Source organism: Callorhinchus milii, unplaced genomic scaffold (genome assembly GCF_018977255.1).
Source record: "Callorhinchus milii isolate IMCB2004 unplaced genomic scaffold, IMCB_Cmil_1.0 Scaffold4, whole genome shotgun sequence".
Classification (NCBI taxonomy): domain Eukaryota; kingdom Metazoa; phylum Chordata; class Chondrichthyes; order Chimaeriformes; family Callorhinchidae; genus Callorhinchus; species Callorhinchus milii.
The window spans coordinates 75,340,194-75,360,174 of NW_024704745.1; the positions used below are offsets into that span (position 1 = coordinate 75,340,194).

General features: G+C 40.2%; 1 protein-coding gene across 2 annotated transcripts in view; it reads left to right on the plus strand.

Annotated features, from left to right (window-relative positions):
- LOC103177160 (F-BAR and double SH3 domains protein 2) overlaps positions 1-19,981 on the plus strand; it is a 137,843-nt gene that overhangs the window by 104,347 nt on the left and 13,515 nt on the right. For both annotated transcript variants that reach the window (XM_042333902.1, XM_042333903.1), the window contains 4 exons: positions 782-898; positions 1,367-1,471; positions 11,284-11,445; positions 19,075-19,209. In XM_042333902.1, the coding sequence (XP_042189836.1) occupies positions 782-898; positions 1,367-1,471; positions 11,284-11,445; positions 19,075-19,209 (519 nt within the window). The remainder of the gene's footprint in view (positions 1-781; positions 899-1,366; positions 1,472-11,283; positions 11,446-19,074; positions 19,210-19,981) is intronic.

Here is a 19,981-nt window from a genome sequence, read left to right on the forward strand (position 1 = left end):
TCTAGTTGGGAAAATTGTCATAAACTTTCAATATAGTTTAATTAGAGGCATTTCAATATTACATAATCAATAAACCATATTTTAAAGTAAAATGAACTAAATGGATATAATCCCATTTGTTTGCATGTAATCTCAAGGGTAACCACCCAGAACCTAAATCATTGAACACCCTGTCCGAATGGATTTCTGTATCCTATGTTGAGACCTGACTTGGTGCTTCTTAATAAATGGGAATACGTTTTTTAATGGAGATGCAATAACAATTTTCAGCACCTTTTCGAACGGGGAATATTTGGAGTTGACTTCAACCCAAATGTCCTTTTCCTTTAAGAAGCAAACCATGACTACTGTTAAAAATTGTCTCCGTCTTTTTTCCCATTACATGGATCTACCAGTCACCTTTGTGATGAGATTCCTGGACTGGCAGGATATAACTCCATTATATCTTGATATTAAAAAACATTGCATCATAATTATCAAAGTGCTGTAAGGAGAGTTTTTTGCTGTCAGCAGTATCTATGAGCTATTCCACCATTCCATTTCCAGAGTTAGCGTGACTGTACTGCTCTTCTGCATATTCTCTCAACAAAGTTATCAATGCAACCAAACCTCCACACATTTGTTGTTATGGAGGATGATGGGGCAAAATAACTCTTAGTGTAAGCCAATGGACTTGCGAAATGAAACCTATTGGATAAGTCGGATTCCTCGAAACAAAATAATGCCCAAGTGTTGTTTTGAACGAGCCATGGTCACCCATTCTTGCTACGAAATATTACAGAGTCGGCAATTGGAGCCTGAATCGGGAACCACAGAAGAGCACAGTCTTAACAAGGAGGCTCGTAGATGGGCAACGCGTGTCGCACGAGAACACAAAACAATCATCCACAGCCAGAGGGTAAGTGCACGTCACAAATACAAAGTGATATTGTTTTTGAATAAAATGGGACTATTTTATTCATGACTGTTGTGTCAAGGTTAAAGTTGCCCCTGCAAGAAATGCTTGTTCTGCTAGATGTCATTGCCACTGACTGATTGTTTCGGTAGTGTGTATAAGTGTGGCCTGGATTCACTTGAAAAATGATCCTGGATTGTTATTCCTCTGTAGAAAATGCATTGTTTCAGATAATTTATATAAAGTGATACCTGTTTACCTTAGCAATGAGTACACATTATTCATGACCATGCAATAAAGCTTTGGTTTCTTCTGAATGGTCTGACTTTTTAAAGACACTAGGGTTTGGTTATCTGAGCTTTCGTTCATCTTGTCCTTCTGGTTATTTTTGGTCTTTCATCCCTTAAAAAGTACATCAGACGTTTGGCCACAATTATATACTGTATTAAGCATTGTTTCTTTGGATGTCAGACCCTGGATGATCTAAAGGCTCATGGAGTTGTGGTGTCAGAACAAGGGAGAATTGAACTGGAACAAAAAATAGAAGAGGCTAAAGAGACTATTCGGAAAGCTGAGGTAAGAAACAATTTGTGGCAGAACGTGATTCTTTCTGAAACACTGTCTAGACTGATGTAATAAATGTTGCAGCTAAAAATAATATACGGTATAGTCCCATTAGAACATAGTTTGTGTGGTGTGTGGACCTCATCACTGCAGATGCATCCAGACACTTCTATTTGCAAGTGTTGGCTGATCCCAATGCTAAAATTCAACAATTTCCAGCTCAATATGTCATTAGCAACATAATTTTTATGTGTTCCACTTAGGTCATGATGTTGGTTATGTCACTTCCTATCAGCCACGTTGGCTGCCAATGCACTTAAAAAGGTCAACTTCCAGGTCATAAGGTTATTGCAGACATCACTTCCTCTGCGCTCAGCAAGTGATGTGGGCACAACTTTGTGACCATGGAGGTCAGATACTCCTGGGTGCGAGAGAAAGAGACAGCCGGCAGGTGGGAAATAAGCGTCTGGCAACGTGTGTGTGCAGTGAAGCCTCCACTATAATACCAGTTCGGATTTTATCGATTCCAACCACCGTGTTGTAATGGAGCTCCACTGTAGTTCTGCGGGATGTTAAAAGAGAGATATTGGGGCGATGAAGAATTATGCGGGAAATAGACCATGAAAATAGAAGAAAAAATTAATTTTGAAGCCTGTTTGAAATGATAACAACAACTTGCATTTATAGAGCACTGCTCATGCAGGATAGCGCCTAGAGCGCTTGACAGTGACAGAGCACGCTGCCGAGCCTGGGGGAGGTGACTGTAGGCACGGTTGAAGAGGAAAGTCTTCAGCCGTGACCTGAAGGTGGGGAAGGATGGAACAAGGCGGGGGAATTGAGGGAGAGTGTTCCAGAGTTTCGGTGCATAGTGGGTAAAAGCGCGGCCACCAATGGTGGAATGGAGGGCACGAGGGACAAGCAGGAGACTGGAGCCGGTCGAGTGGGTGCATCGGGGAGGGTGAGGGTTGGGGAGTAAGCAGGTCGGAGAGGTAGGGAGGTGCAAGGGCATGAAGGGGAGTGTGAGGATCTTGAAATCGATCTGTTCAGTGATAGGGAGCCAGTGGAGCCTGACTAGAACTGGCGTGATTGGGGTACGGAGTTTAGTGCAGGTGAGTATGTGAGCGGTGAAGTAATGGATTTTATGGATCGTGGAGCTGGGGAGACCGACGAGGAGGACATTTGAGTGGTGGATATGGAATGAACATATCACTAAGGGAAAAGTAAAATAGCAACTCAGACAACAGTAGCCGAATAAAGAGGGTGCAACATTGTTAGGAGAGTTTGCTCATGTGCAGATAAGATTAGTGAAATCTGACAATGTGTGCCTACAATGGACACTCTCATTACAAGTACATCAGCAAAGTGCGCAAAACATATTGACAAATGGAACATGAAACAGCCAATCGCAATGCGCAATTGGCTGCTACATTTCACCCACAAAACAGTCACTACACTTTACAGTTATATATTGTGAAGCGCTTTGAGACATCTCGAAGATGTGGTAAAGGACTATATTAAATGCAAGAATTATTATTATTATTTCTCCAGCCTGTTCCTCCAGCCCATATTCTCTGGATCAAACCCTCTATTGTTCTAACTCTGGTCTATTGCTGTGGCCACGTGCACTTTTCGGCACATGCCCCTGTACACCAAAACTCCATCCCAAATCACTTTGCCTCATTACTTTACCCCCTGCTTTGAAAAGCATAACTCTTTGACTTTGCATTTGGTCAACCTTTTCGAAATCTCTTCCCTGCTCTATGCGCACCATTACATTAGATGTTCTTCTACATGAATAATCTGTATAAAAATGCAAAATGAATAAGCTTCAAGCAAAACTAAATATAAAATTCTCCCACAGAATACTCCATGTGTTACAGACTCCTAGCAAAGCTGTGTTTGTCTGTTGCTTATTTTTATTTGATGTACTAGTTTTCTCCCTGTTGGGTTTGACTTGCTGAGGTAGGTTGTTGTGTTAGATTGTCAGCCTGGCTCAATTAGTAGACCTCTTGCCTCCAACTCGGAAGATAACCGGTTTAAGGCCAACAAAAAGACTTTGAGCTCATAGTCTAGGCCTACACTTTAGTTCAGTGCTGGGGGAGGTGAGCATTGTTGGAGGTGCTGTCCTTCAGATGAGATGTTAAACCAAGATGCGGTCATCCTGTTCACGTGGACATTGAAGATCCTGTGCAATATTAAAAAAGAGAAGGGAGTTTTCCTCGGTGTCATGGCTATCATTCCCCAGATTAAGTTCGTCATTCAGTTCATGGCTTTTCACTTCATGACCATTTGCAGGATGTTCCTGTGTAAAAATTGGCTGCTAGGTGACGGAAAATTCTGAAAACTTTGAGACATTTTGCTGAAATAGATGATGTATCAAATGCAAGGATTGTTGTTTTTGATGTTGTGGATTTTTTTTCCAAATAACCTGGAGGAGTTGTTCATTTTGGATGTTTTTTCTCATTATCCATCAGTTCCTTCAGAGACTGAACATGTCTAAGATAGTACAAGTTGGGAGTGGGCTTGATGGCCTTCTCTTCTGATTCCGTTTATATAAAAAAAATTGGATACTCAATCCATGACTGTTTGTGAGACACTACTAAGTGCAATTGGCTGCCGCATTTCTCCCACAATCTACTTTACAATATATTCTGTGAAGCGCTTTGAGATGTCTCAACGACGTGACAAGGGGCTATAACAATAGCAAGGAATATTATTGTGTTTTCCTGACTTAATATTAGTATTAACATTAATATTCCTTGTGAGGTTTATGAGTCCAACTAATAACTCTTTGGCTCCCTCATATGGTGCCGTCAGACATAGTCAGGAGTAACATGAAACAAATAGCTCTTTTCCATAACCTATTCCATAACCTGTAACCTTTTCAATTTTAATTGAATAATTTATTGAGCTCAAGTTTGAATAGAAATATTTGTATTTGAGATTTTGTTTAAATATTTGAAATCTCTGATTTACAAATTAATGTCTAAAATACAAATTTATGTGGTCAGCTTTGTTTTAGATAATAATAATAATCCTTGCATTTGATATAGCGCTTTTCACGTCGGGAGGACGTCCCAAAGTGCTTCACAGAACACACTGTAAAGTGAATTGACTGTATATTTGTGGGCGAACGTGGCAGCCAATTGTGCACAGCAGTGTCCCACAAACAGTCGTGGATTGAAAATGACCAATTTATTATTGTTTTGTTTTGGAGGGATTACTATTAGGCTCTGTGTGGAGTAAGGAAACTTGCCCAAGGTTTCGCCCTCTGCCTGGAATTGAACTCGGATCTCTCGCTTGCAAAGCGAGTACTCTAACCACTGAGCTGCAGGACTCTACAGATGCAAATATTTGGAGTAAATCCAAATAATTTGACTGCAGTCACTGTTGTAAAGTGAACCCTTTAACATATTTGCAATACGTACTTTTGCAGAGTGTTTAGCTGTCGGACTGGAGAAGAGAGACTGAGGTTAAGTAGAAAATGTGGAAGAGAAAGCACCTGTGAAGTACCTGTAGATTTTTTTGATAAACAAAGACAAAATGCTTGAATTTTTCTCCTATTTTTAGTAGTATTGATTATAAGAGGTTAGTAAAAACTTTTCACACACAAAGCCTTATTTTACAACCTGCAAATCATCATAAGGTCTAGGTTGACACTAATAAAATAATATTCCTTGCATTTGATATAGCACTTATTACGTTGTTGAGATGTCTCAACTCGTTTAAAGGTTGTAACTAGAATGAGTACTGAGGGAGATTTGCATGGTTATTGGCGCTATCTTTCCGAGATATTAAGCCAGTGTCCCAATGTGCCTGTTCAGGTGGATGCTGAATATCGCATAAAACAATTCAAGAAGAGTCTGAACTGGTGTCCTGGCCAACAATCATTCAGATAAAATTCTTATGGTTGCTTGTGAGACCCTGCCGTGTGCAAAATGGCTGCAGCATTTTTCTAAAAAAAATCAACACAATGAGTAGTTGAGAAACTCAATAAATAAATTTAAAGTTTAGCAATGGTTTCAGCAAATTTCACACAGGAGATTGGTTCTGAAGATTAGAACTCATGGACCTTTTGAAGTGAATCGGAAATTGGCTTAATCTAAGGAAGCCAGGTGCAGGTGTCTAACAGCAGCCTGGGGAAAGGTAGTGGGCAACTATCTGAGAAAGTAGAAATCATTCTTGAAAGGCGCTACACAAATGTAATTTGTTGTTGTAATAATATATAATTATCTTTGCATTTGATATATAGCACCTTATCATGTTGTCGACTTTTCAAAACACTTTGCACGATTTACTGTAAAGTGGAGTGATTTGTATTGGTAAACACATGCAGCAGCCATTTTGCACACAGTAATCTCCCACAAACAGCCATGAAGTGAATGGTTCATTTTATTTGGGGAATTATTGGCCAGGACACTGTAAGAAACTCTCTTCACTTTTTGAATAGTTCCAGGGGATCTTTAACATCCATCTAAACATGGAGACAGGTCCTCGGTTTAACAATTAATTGGGAGGAACACAGTGAGTGCAGTGTCAGTGTAGACTATGAGCTGAAATGTCCAAACGTGGGCTTTGAACCCATAACCTCACTCGGAGGCGAGTGTCCTGCCAACTGAGCCAGGCTGACACCCTGGTTGAAGATGTACGGCATGGTATTTATCTGGCACTGAGTTTTCTTTTCCAGTGTGAACATGCCCAGTTTACCTACTCGCTTCTCGTGGTTCAATCCCTCCATCCCCTCAATCTGTGGAGTCTTGTGGCTCAGCGGATCGCTTTTCTGGGGGTAATAATCACTCCAAAATAAATAACAATAATCTGGTCACTCAATCCACGACTGTTTGTGGGGCACTGCTGTGCGCAATTGCTGCCGCGGTTTGCCCACAAAATATACAGTCACGATACTTTACAGTATACTCTGCAAAGTGCTTTGAGACGTCTCAACGGTGTAATAAGGTGCTATATCAAATGCAAATATTATTATTTTTTTCTGATTTAGTTAGCTTCTGATCAGGATCCAGACAGAGCAGGAAGTCACTCAGCTCTATTTCAAATACAAATTATTGTTGACAACCTGACATTAGCTAAGTAGCTTTGCGATGAAAGGAAGTTGGTGATCACTGGCCATTAAGGAGGTGAGTTACTATTGACTGAATGAAATGATAGAAAATGGGGAAAAATTGCCCTGCATCACTTTGCACACAGTCTTTAGCAGCAAAAGGACAGTCACAGAGTTCTTTTAGGAAATCCAAATTAAGAAAATAAATTTTAAATAAAAAACACATTGTGTCTTTAAAATATATAGTTTTTGAATGAAACTCAATCAGCATTTTTTCTATCCGTGTTTTGTTTTAGTCTGATAAGTTCAATACGTATTGATGTGCTTGTCTGTTAGGAAAGGAAACAGAAAGAATTCTGGGCAGCATTTACTCTTCCCCTTTGAGTTCAAAATGCATTCAATGAAATAATTAGAAATCTGATGCGTGGTGTGCATCCACAATACATAGTTCTCATTTGCTGAAAGCATTTGTTCCTTCTCTAGTTTAAGGTATTGCATCAAGGTTGGGGGGTTCAAATCCCTCATCGGGATTTAAACTCACATGGTCTAAGATGACACCCCAATGCAGTGCTGGGGGTTGTGTTGCATTGTCAGAGGTGCCATCTTTGGGATGAGACGTCCTGACTGCCTGTTCAGGCGGACATTAAACATCCAGTGGCACTATTCAAGAAGAGAACGGAATTTCTCCCGGTGTCCAGACCAAAAATCCCCAAATAAAATTGGTAATTTGTTTTGTGTGTGAGACATTGATGTGTGCAATTATGCTGCAGCGTTTGTGTACAGATACACAAGTCACTCCATTTTACACTATCCTGTGAAATGCTTTGAGACGTCCTTCCGACGTGATAAGGCCCTATATCAAATGCAAAGATTATTATTCTTATTATCTGAGGAATCAAACCAATTTAAAACAGCAGTTACATCAATTGGATATATGAACATACAAAAGGGCTTGACAATTTAATTGTTTTCATATGCACAAACTATATTCAATATTTACTCTGCATCCCATGTCCTCTCCCACACCAGGCTCCGTAATCCTATCACTCTCATCCATGCCTGACTCCACTGGCTTCCCATCACACAGAGGATACAGTTCAAGATCCTGTTCCTCACCTTCAAAACCCTCCATGGCCTTGAAGCCCCCCCACCTCTGCGACTTCCTACCTCCCCTAACAACCTGCCCGCTCCGCACGCTCCAGCCTGTTTCATGTTTTCCGCCTCTCCCGCCCCACCGTTGTCATGCAGGCCTTCTGCCACTGCCCCCACCCTCTGGAACTCCATCCCGCAGTCCCTGTGCCTCGCCCCCTCCATTGCCTTCTTCAAAACCTGTCTCAAGACCCTCCACCTCGTCTGTGCCTTCAATCATCCTCCTTATCCCCCTGAGTTCCACCCTCCCCGATCCGAACACCCAGTTTGGGTCCAAAGCAATGATTGTCGAGCGCGTTGGGATATCCTCCTGACGTGAAAGGCCCTATACAAATGTAATTTTGTTGTTTTTGCTTATATGTTTCTAAAGTTTTCTTATCTGTTCTTTGCATCACAAACCATGTTGTTTTAAGCAGCATGAGGGCAGGACTAATTTCCATCAGCTGAATCCCAAAAGATGTAACTAACAATGATCAATATAGACAGCCTTTTTAGAACAAAATTACATTTGGCCTCAGTGTTTAATCATGTGTATGAAGAGGAAAGCTGGGATATTTGTGAAATATGTGAAGTGGAGTTTTGCCACAGAGGTTTGTGAATTCCTGATTAACACTATGAAATAATGCCTTCTTGTTTCCCTGGAATCATTGCTAAATCTGGGGGGAGGGGTTTCAAACCAGCTTGTGATTAAACAAAAAGTGTATCAAATAGCACCCTGAAGACCCTGCATTGTAAAAATGCTGTTAAACTGCAGCTTTGTCAGAAGATATTTAGGAATTTTGATGGTAAACTGAAAAAGCCCCCTACAACTACTTTATGTTGCTGATGGACTGATAGCGATCTGACTGTAAATGAGTTTGAAAAGTTGCAAGCCATTGTGTGAGTTTACAGCAAAAAATGGCCTATTAATCATTACAAATGAATGTATGACCTTATTTGGAGTGTCCATTAGGGTAGTGAGTGAGCAGTGTGGAAACCAAAGAACAGTTACACTGGTACAGTGCAGGATTATCTTCCAAGTATGATAATATTGTCTGGCAGAGGAGAGGATCGAGAGGGGAGCTGAAGGCACGGTCAAAGAGAAAGGTCTTGAGACCGGCCTTGAAGGAGGAAAGGGAGGAGGCGGCGAAGGCACTGGGGGATAGAGTTCCAGAGCCTCGGGACTGAGAGGCTGAAGGCCCGACCACCTATGGTAGGGCGGTTGGGGCGGGGGATGTGGAGCAGACCGGAGCCAGAGGAACGGAGGGTACGGGCAGGTAGGTAGGGGGATAGTAGGTCGGAGAGGTAGGAGGGAGCGAGGCCGTGAATGGCCTTGTAGGCGAGGATGAGGATCTTGAATTCGAGGTTTTGACTCTAGAGGTTTTGATGTTACCACTGGGTCCCCAACATTATTTTAACTCTTAAAAAGAAAGTCTCAAATAGTTTGGTAGTTATTTGATGGATGGTGAACAGAGAAAACTTATTTAAGAGGAAACTTGATTCATACATTAAGAAGAAGGGACTAGCTGGGTTTAGGAGAGGGGATTAGAAGGGATGAAGGGTTAAGGGGAGTATAAACAATGGCACACAAAGGTAGCAAGCCAAAGTGGTTTTGTGAAACCACCTAAAAGAATGGAGCATGGTAGCTTAAGGCTCAATCACTGATTGTAGAACAAAGGCATTGGGAAGCAATCGGAGTCCTGTAGCTCAGTGGTTAGAGCACTCGCTTTGCAAGTGAGAGACCTGAGTTCAATTCCAGGCAGAGGGTGAAACCTTGGGCAAGTTTCCTTACTCCACACAGAGCCTAATAATAATCCCTCCAAAACCCCAAACAATAATAAATTGGTCATTTTCAATCTACGACTGTTTGTGGGACACTGCTGTGCGCAATTGGCTGCCGCGTTCGCCCACAAATATACAGTCAATTCACTTTACAGTGTGTTCTGTGAAGCGCTTTGGGACGTCCTCCCGACGTGAAAAGCGCTATATCAAATGCAAGGATTATTATTATAGTTTATATTTATGTTTCACCGTTTGCATCTGGGGATGACTCGAATTGCTGAGTTCCCAACCTGGGGGTGGGAGCTGACGGGGAAGGGGAAAGATACAATACAAAATGACATTTGTAATCAGAAGGACGTCCCAAGGCACTGAAGGTGGCCCAAAGTTCAATCAAAGAGATAGATCTTGAAAAGCAAGCAATTCATATGGAATATATTGTTGGGGACAATTGTAGAGGTTGATTGGGGTGTGATAATAAAGGGATTTGATGATGAGGACAAGGGTCTTGACTTCAATCCTCTTAAGGTTCTGGGAGAAAGTAGAGGTTGATGAAGATGGAGATGATTTGTGTGTATAAAACCTTTTCCTGCAATGTGAATTATGCTCTTCGAGCCTCTCCTTATACTGTAGATTCCTAAATTCTGAAGTTTTCCTAGTTTTTTTGACCTATCTCCCCTGCAGCAGTTTTCTGAAACTCGGGATCCATAATTATCATTGTTGATAATTATCAAAGTGTAAAATATGTAATCCAACATGATTTTAATTATTGACCCATTTGGAAATAACACCTTGTCCCCAAACTTTGTCACAATGGTTTGGTCTAAAAGTTTTGGTCCACTTCTAAGAAGCACCATCTTTATCACCATCCATGTTCACTACCTTCTTATCCCACTACACGAATATCAGTCAAACTCTGATCATCAGCAATAATTGTTACATAACTGTATTTCCACCCGGTATTTCATAACTGACTTCACCAGTGATCTACATAAGTTCAGAACAAGATATTTTGAATTATAATCAAACCCCCTCAAGATGTAAACTTAATATGCAGTTAGTCTTGTTGCAAGCAACTTCACACTAACCACACCTAAATCCTGTTCCTCTTCCACTTCTGCTAATGAACAGCCCTTTATTGTGAACGTACATGATTCTAGTTCTAATATGTATTGCCTTGCATTCATCAACATGAAATTACATCTGCCACTCCTTGGTCCATTTGCTTAATTATTATTCTCTTGTTTTATGAAATTGTTAATGTTGTATTTAGGCCCTTATTGCATAATATTTCTCAACAAGCAGGCAGATGAATTGTTGCCAGGAAATTTCCAATTTCACTCTTAAAAATCCGCTCGGAAGAATGCAAAATTGGCTGAAGTTGAGTCTCCTTTTTACTTTTCCCCTTTCTCTTCCCCCATTTCCCTTCTCCCCCCCACCCTGCCCCCACAGTTGGTTTTGTACATTTAAAACAACTTATATTTATATAGCGCCCCTCATGCAGGGTAGAATTCAGGAGCGTTTGGCACTCTATAAATGCAATAAACATTCAGGTCAAAGTGTTGAAGTTTATGTATAGACACTGTAAAGAAAATGTACATGATGATTAGGTGATGTATTTTTGTGCAGTTACATTTGTACTTTAGTTATGAATCGAACCTTATGAAATGGCTTCAATTCAGTAATGTGTGCATTGAATGTAAGTAGCCCAGAATTATTGTCTGGAAGATGAAAGAACTCAAATAAGGGTTTTCTTTAACTAATGGTTATTCCATTTTCTTTTACACATAAATATTGTTCAGGTACATAAAGGTTTAGTGTTTTTTTTTGAAAAATAATGAACGTTGTTGCTTCGCAGACAGTTAAGCTGAAGGCAGAAGCGCGGCTGGAATTATTGAGACAGATTGGGGTTGCCGTGGATACTTGGCTGAAAAGCGCCATGAATCAAGTGATGGAAGAATTGGAAAACGAGCGCTGGGCCAGCCTTCCCTCACTCCCCAACAGTGAGTCTGTACACGTGGTAAGACTATATAACATTAGCTTGGATTTTGTTCAGTATTTCTAATCTACATATGTCTTTTATGCTTAGAATGCCACATATTGACAAAAGAATTGGCAAAATAATAATAATACTTGCATTTCATATAGTGCCTTATCGTGTCTTTGAGACAGCTCAAAGAGTTTCACAGAATATACTGTAAAGTGGATTGACTGTATTTTGTGGGAGAAATACAATGTAGTTTGCTTTTGGGAAAGTAATGTATCAAACTATGATAATTAAATTAGAGAAATTAATATCTTCATTGTGTCACACTGTGTAGGCCTTGGGACGTCCTCCCGACGTGAAAGATGCTATACAAATGTATAAATGTTGTTGTGGTCTATGTTAAACGAGTAGAAAATAGGTGCTCCCCATCATATTTGTTCAGTGCTTCAATGATTAGGCTACATTAGAAAGTGCTTTAGAAGTGAAAGTTGTTATAATAAACTTAAACTAAAATTGAGGGGAAAAGGTACAGGCTGCACTGAATTTGGTTAGGTTAGATTTCAGTTTATGGGTATTTGTGGGACATTGCTGTGCGTAAATTGGCTGCTGGATTCGCTTAGAAAATATAAAGTCACTGGACTTGTAAGGTCCTGTAGAGTATTGATTAGAGCACTCGCCTCGCAAGCAAGACGACCCGAGTTTGATTCGTGGGTGGAGCAAAATGTTAAGCAAGTTTCCTTCCTCCACACGCCTCTGTATATATTCTGTGAAGCACTTTGAGACGTGTCGAAGACGTGATAAGGCACTATAGCAAATGCAAGGATTATTATTATTATTTACAGTAAATCCTGAGAAGTGCTTTGTGTCTTGCAGTATAATTTATATTTATATTGTACATTTCACATCAGGAGGTCCTCCTCCCAATGTGAAAAGCACTGTATCAAATGCAAGGATTATTATTAATTTGTTTTCTTAAAATCCTAGGAAAGGATTTGTGCAAATTCACATGGGAAGAGCACCTCCCAATGAATATGGCTACAAGCATATATCATAACTGTTCAGTCTTATTCTGTTCCCTTTTCGAGACCTGTCAACTGCTAGTCAATCAGCAGATCATAATGCACGTTTCATGTATTGCTCATTGTTGCGACTATGAATATCTTCAGAACATTAAAACTAAAAGTAAGAATAACATGTTTCAGTACTGTAGGAAGTAATATAGGTCCAGCATTGTCTCTAAAAGCTGAGTTATTAAGGTTACTGTCTTTCAAGCCAGCAATAAACATTACCAGATTTTCCAGATGGTAAACATGTTCCAACACCACCCAATAATGAGGACAGAAACAGCTAAAGCAGGCACGCAGAGAAATTGTGAGCCAAATAACCACTTGAGTAATATTATTAGATGAGTTTTGCTTTGTATTTTATGTAATCTGGCCATTATCTTTGTTCTGATGAATCCTACATGTATTTTTAATGAGAAGCTGAAAGACAAATGCACGCAAAATCAATTCAGTGATGCAGACTTTTCTATCTACAGTTTTCAGAAATTTCCTGTTTACTCTGAACACAATTTTGCTTTGCTTTGGCAAAATTGTATTTTCACCAGCTTTCCAGATCTCCAAATTAGCAACTGTTCTTAACTGATTATCTGTCGCTAAAACATTGTGGCTTTCAATATCGGGTCTAAACTGAGTTAGCTGATCTCAACAGGCACATTGCACAGACACAACAACAACAACAAGATTACATTTGTATAGCGCCTTTCAAGTCGGGAGGATGTCCCAAGGAGCTGGACAGTGTACAGCATTTCAGACACCAACAACAGCAAGCTTTCATCGCGCTCCTTCAAGCGGTGCAGTGTCTCGGAGCACCACCACAAATACAGCAACCACCTGCATTTATATAGCACCCTTTACGCAGGGCAGCATCCTGGAGCACTAATGCTCTCAAGCACCCAAATGAGAGAAAATTGGTATGTGTTCTCATTTCTGATAGTCACCCAGCATTTCCCACCTTGTTGCAGAATGTTAGATGAGAGTATCTAGACCTCCCGTCACATGATGGAAAACCCTATCACCATGCAGTAAACACACTAACATAAGTGCCCACTTGGGTGAGTTATCAGAAGGTAACCAACACTCATGGAACCATACATCCCAGCAGAAGAAAAAGAGCAGCATGGGGAAAGAAAATTAGTTCAGAAAACTAGCGATTAAGGGGAAAAGAAAACTGTAAAGGAAGCAGATAGATGACATTATTGGATGGTGGAACTTGTGCACATAGCCAGAGCACAGGTCGGTAGTAATGTTAGGCTGTTGCATTCCTTCATTATAGTGCAGATGTCACGAAACATGATCCTTGGCCAGCAATAAAGTCTTGCAGGAAAATGTTAGAAATGTGAACTTCCCCCAATGTGAATAGCATGATATTTGTACGGAAACCCCCGCACTGCTGAGTTCCTAATCCCAGCCATGAAACCATTGAGAAGTACTGAGATGAGGTCAAGCAATTCCCCACTGGGAAGGACATAAAGCATCACGCTGTATTTGTACACCCTTTACTGGCTTTTTCACAGCAGCACAAAGTGAAGAGTGTAAGAAGCTTCCTTATCCAGTTTCCAACCATATTTATTGCAAGTTCAAGCCTTGTACTTGAGGGATTGTACTAGCACCCATTTAAGGGAGAATTAACTGTACTAATTTCTTTAAGAAATTAACTGCATCAGATTTTATGTTGTTATGTGCAAATCAGCCATTATATTTGGCAGGAATGTAAGGTCAGGACAATGAGAGGCTATTCATCCCATGAGGCACAGTTTGTAATTTACAGATTAATGTTTAGATTGGGGTAGATTGGGTTATATTGAAAGGAGATAACTGATTTTTTGTGCTTGCCAATTAGAGAAGTGCAAGTCGATGCTTGTGAGTTGGCAGGTTTCTTTGTCTTGGGTTTGGAAAGGAAATTGTATATTGGTACTGCAGAATAATTCCTCATAAATGGCAGTCTTTGGGGGCAAAATGAGATCCAAAAGAACCATAAGGTGATGACCAATTTATCAAGAGGATTGTTGGTTAGGACGCTGGAAAAAACTTCCTTCTTGTTTCAAATAGTGCAGTATATAACAACAAATTGCTTTTCTATAAGCACCTTTCATGTCAGGAGAATGTCCCAAAGTGCTGGAAACAAACCAAATTAGTTGCTCACTTCATGACTGTTTGTGGGATATTGGTATGTGCAAATTAGGTACTGCCTTTGCCTACAAAAAAATACACAGTCACTACACTTTACATCGAGTCCTGTGAAGTGTTTTAAGACATCTTTCCAAAGTAAAAAGCACTACAACAAATGCAGGGATCATTATAATCATTTCCAGTTGTTCATCAATTTATAGATTTACGCTCAGGTTAACGCATAATATGTCAACTCTCAGCTCTGTCTCATTAGTGGACACTAGCTATTTCTTGTAACCTCGCGTGTGATTTCTTTCTGCAATTGTTTCTTTAAAGCTGGAGTTAATAACACTGACTCAACAAAATAGTAGCTGTAGCCTTTGTGTTTTTGTGCAAATAAAAGTCTATTCACACACTTCATAATTATTTCACAACATTTTGTCTTTCTGGCCTGCAGCAAACCAGGGATGTATTCACTCTGCAAATTGATCCTCATAAAAGTGTTAATATTTAATAGAGAAAGGAGAGCAACAAAGATGGATAGAATAAATGTGACGCCACAAGGTTTCACCTTGGAGCTCGCTTCCTGGAATTTCGGGAGGGGATTGTGTATTTCTTAATGTTAATTCCATTTGGGGGAGTTATCAAAAAAATACTCGCAAAGTTTGTTTCAGATGTTATTGGCAGCTGAATGGGTAAAGCTTTTGACTACAGAAACCGGGGCTGCGTTTATTGATACAACTCACAGATGTTAACTTTGGATTTGAGTCAATTTGCGTCGCACGCTACAGCAAGATGAATGGATTTGACTTGATCTCTTTGAGTACTCCTGACAAGAACTAGATCATACCCTTTTACAGTCTCCTAGCTTTGGCTTCAACAACGCCTGATATTCAGACTGTTGTGGGATATTGCTGACTGCTCTCAATGCCACACGTTTTATTCAGCAAGACACACGTGCACATGCAACCATTCAATTAACAGGACACACACAGAGTTTGAGCTGTACCAGTGTAAAAACGAATGCCTTAGGGATTTTTGCACCTACTGTAGCTTGAGTAGGTCATGTTTCATCACAGTTTCAGTACAGTATCGACTCGAGGTAAATACATAAACAAGTCACAGTTCGGGGTAGGGGTTACCTTTTAATGCAAAGCATTTTGAATGATAACAAACTTATCTTCCGTACATAGAGATGTTCAATATAGTCAGCAATTTCTCGGGATTTGGTGCATGCAAGCTCAGAACCTAATTGGTTATCTTTTCACATTGCCAATACATTCTGAGAAGAAAAGCGTCCGTCAGCTCCTCAAAGGCCTAATGGGTGAAGGCAGTGCCTGTGATTGCTCTAAGCCACATAGAGCAGAAGATCACAGGTTAACTTTCCAGTCTATGCTGAATTTGATGTCAGCCAGGCCAGCAGTTATGGTGCAATAATTGGCCGATTGGCTAAAGGAAGGAAACCCCTACTAAAATTATCGCTGAACGTCCTCCACGATCGACTAACCTGACAAGACTGACTTCTTTCTGTCTTGTGTCAGGAGTAGACACTCCTACCAAAGGGTGATCTCTGGTGGTCACATGGGGAATTGCTCCCCCTCTGTACACAAATGCAAAATACTTCTCTGTCCATGGAGTCATCAAAGAAATTATATCATAGGAGTTGACCAGAAATTGGTGCTGGTTCATTCACACAATACTGTTGAGTATTAGTGTTTATGTAACAGATGGCATAAGATGACGCACATGATATAAATAATAAATAGCTTTGTCAGTAGCTTTTACAAAGGGCTGTTTGTTTTCCCCTGTAAGCACCTTTTCAGTGACAATGCCATTTCGGACTCTGCCATTTAGGAATCGACTTTCAGCCACATGTGTCATGTACAGTATAGATTTTTTTAAAAAATCGCTTCAGATATTTATAATGTGCTGCAGAAAATAATAGATTGGGGTTTCAATTAGAGCAGTAGGGTTTCAGTTCCCAACAACAACTTGCATCTATATAGCGCTCTTCACGAGGGATAGGGTCTCGGATTGGATACCAAACTAGGGAGAAGGGGGAGGGGAGGTGAACATAAGTGTGTTTGAAGAGATAAGTCTTAAAATGGGAGTATATATCATAAAATCATTCTTTAATGAGTATCTTGTTAATGTTTGGATGCGTAATCTGACAACAATAACAAATTGCATTTAAATATCTCTTAAATACTCTTGTGTGTTAAACTGGATAACTCAACGTTTACGTTTACAGCTAAGAAATGAAATTTCACTGGTTTGTTGTAACCCTAGCAATTTGTGCTGACGTTGTAGAAATACCATTTTACAAGCAGCAACACCGAAGTTTTAACTTCACCCCCGCGACATACTTTAATGTCTAGAAAATTGTTTGGATGAGTCAACAAAATATTTGCTGAGTTGCTGTATTAATGTGTGATATAGAAGTGGAACAAAATTCAACATTTAAGCAAGGTTCAATGGGTTGAATCACTGCACTGCTATTATTAAGCGGTACTGTATATGCGGATGTAAGGAGTATAATGTAAAATAATAAATAATCGTTGCATTTTGAGACGTCTCAAAGTTTTTCACAAAATATACTGTAAAGTGAATTGACGTATATTTTGTGGGCAAAACGCGGCAGCCAATTGCGCACAACAGTGTCCCACAAACAGTTATGGATTGAGTGGCCAAATTATTTCTCTTTTAAGGGATTATTATCTCCGGAAAAGCGATCCACCAATCGACTAACAACCAGGTTCCTAGTTACTGCTAGTTAAACAGAGGCATGTGGAGTAAGGGAATTTGCCCAACATTTCGCCCTGCCCGAGAATCGAACCTAGGTCCTCTCGCTTGCAAGGCGAGTACTCTATCTACTGAGCTTCAGGACTCCACGTACCTACTTGTGGGGCTTTTAAATTAAATGTAATGTTTGCGTAAGTGGATAGGCCATCTTCACGTACTTCGTCTCGCCCACCCCACCATTGGCGGTCGGCCTTCTGCCACTCTGCCCCCACCCTCTGGAACTCCATCCCAAGGTCATTCCGCCTCGCCCCCTCCATTGCCTCTTTCAAGACCCATCTCAAGACCCTCCTCTTCAACCGTGCTTTTGATCACCCTGCTTCCACCCCCCCACCCTCCCCAATCCCGACTCCCAGCTACGGTCCGAAATACTGACTGTTCAGCGCCTTGGAACGTCCTTTCAACATGAAAGGCGCTATACAAATGTAATTTTGTTGTAGGACATTTGATGGTTCATGAGTTAGTCACTTGATGGTTTGATGATTCATGAGACAGAATGTATCTTCTTTCTGAAGTGCTTTGAGATGCCCTCCCTGACATGAATATTGCTATATAAATTTAGAATTGTTATTTGAACTTAGGTCTTTCTCTGCCAAAGAAAATGTGAAATGCAAGGAACACAGTGCTTTGACAACCTACAATAAAAAAAATTAAGTCAGAAATATTGATCATTTTCTACAACTGATATCAGACTGGAGCAATTCTTGATTGGAATATCAAGCAACTCCAATTATTGTATAGTTTGAGATTATCCATCCAAACATAAGACTTATTCGTAATGCTTTTATGATGTACTTTTAAACCCTACTGCTGTAACAGCACTGAAAACACAAGATGTTTTGTGTCATTGTAATTTCTTTGTTTGGGCAGGATTGTTGTGTACCTGATTGCGTTCTAACTTTGTCTGGGAGAATCACAGTGAAAAGTGTTTCCTGAGTGACTGCCTCATGTACCATCAAATATCCTAACCACTTATGCAAAAATTACATTTAATTCAAATGCCCTACAGATTCCAGCAAAATTACACAAGACAGCTTGAGGCTTTTAAGCAGGACAAGCAGTGTTGGTGTTGCCTTATAGAAGCGCTTTGAGACGTCTCAACAACGTGATTAGGTGCTATATCAAATGCAAGGATTATTATTATTATTAAGGATTATTATTATTACTGCTGTCTCCATTTCTTTCTTTGTTATGGTTGTGTGCAGCAACACAAAAAGAGATGCACAGCAAATGTCCAGGAATTGCTTAGTATTTTAGGAGATGTTGTCCTTTATTGGGTATTTGATTGTTCAGGAAAGCTAACTGAAGTCAAATTTATGCTGTTTGTAGTTTGCTTGCATCCGTTTCCTAAAGGTCGATATATTTGAAACAATATAGTGATGTGAGAGCGACCTAGTTACCTTGGTCCACGTATAATTGATTTACCTACCTCTTATCTGATTAAAATAAAAAGAAATAATTGATTTCAATCAGCCTTAATCATAGATTCATTCCTGATTCTGATCATTACTGACGACTCATGACTAAATTAAACAAAACTTTCAATTTGTAGCAGATTGTGCCCTTTTAAAGGGAATAGCAAACATTTGCCTTTGGTGTCCGCCTTCAATTGGATGGAACCTTATGATTGTGTGTGGAGTTTACCAAATTGTAGAGACTGATAATTTATGACGTTTATTTCTTTGTACAGGGACATCCAGATTTAGAGAAGGATGATGGTGAGGAGATGGAGGAGAACATGGAAGTATTTGATGACAGCAGCTCAAGCCCTTCTGGCACATTGCGCATGTATCCACTTACCTGCAAAGTGCTCTACTCTTATAAGGTGAGTGAAGGTTGTCAGGTTAGGTGTGAGCCTGGCTCAGTTGGTAGCACTCTCACCTTTTGAGTCAGTAGGTTCTAGGTTGTAGGTTCAAGCCCCACATCAGGACTTTGAAGCACATACAGTCTGTGTGCTGGGATTTGCTGTATTGTTGAAGGTGCCGTCCTTTAAATGAGACAATAAACCAAGGTCCCGTCTTCTGTCCATGTGAATGTTAAAGATGACCTGGCACAATTTGAAAAGAGAAGAGAGTTTCTCCTGGTGTCCAGGCCAACAATCCCCCAGATAAAATTAGTCATTTACTTCACAGCTATCTGGGACAATCAAGTGTAAATTGGCTGCCAGATTTGTGTACAAAATGCTCAAGGTTTCACGGTTGCTTACAAAGGATAGTTAGTACTGTTTTGAAGTGTTTAGCAGTTATTTTACTATGCGGAGAATTTCATTAGGTAGGAATGTTGTACAGGAACTCAATTTTTTTCAAATACTCTATAAGGAGCTATATCAAATGCAAGGATATTTATTAATTAGTGATACAGCACAGAAATGGGTAAGATGGCCCGACTAATCTGTGCCAGTATTTATACTCCACACAAACCTGTGGAGTCCTGTAGCTCAGTGGTTAGAGCACTCGCTTTGCAAGTGAGAGACCTGAGTTCAATTCCAGGCAGAGGGCGAAACCTTGGGCAAGTTTCCTTACTCCACACAGAGCCTAATAATAATCCCTTCAAAAAACAATAATAAATTGGTCATTTTCAATCTACAACTGTTTGTG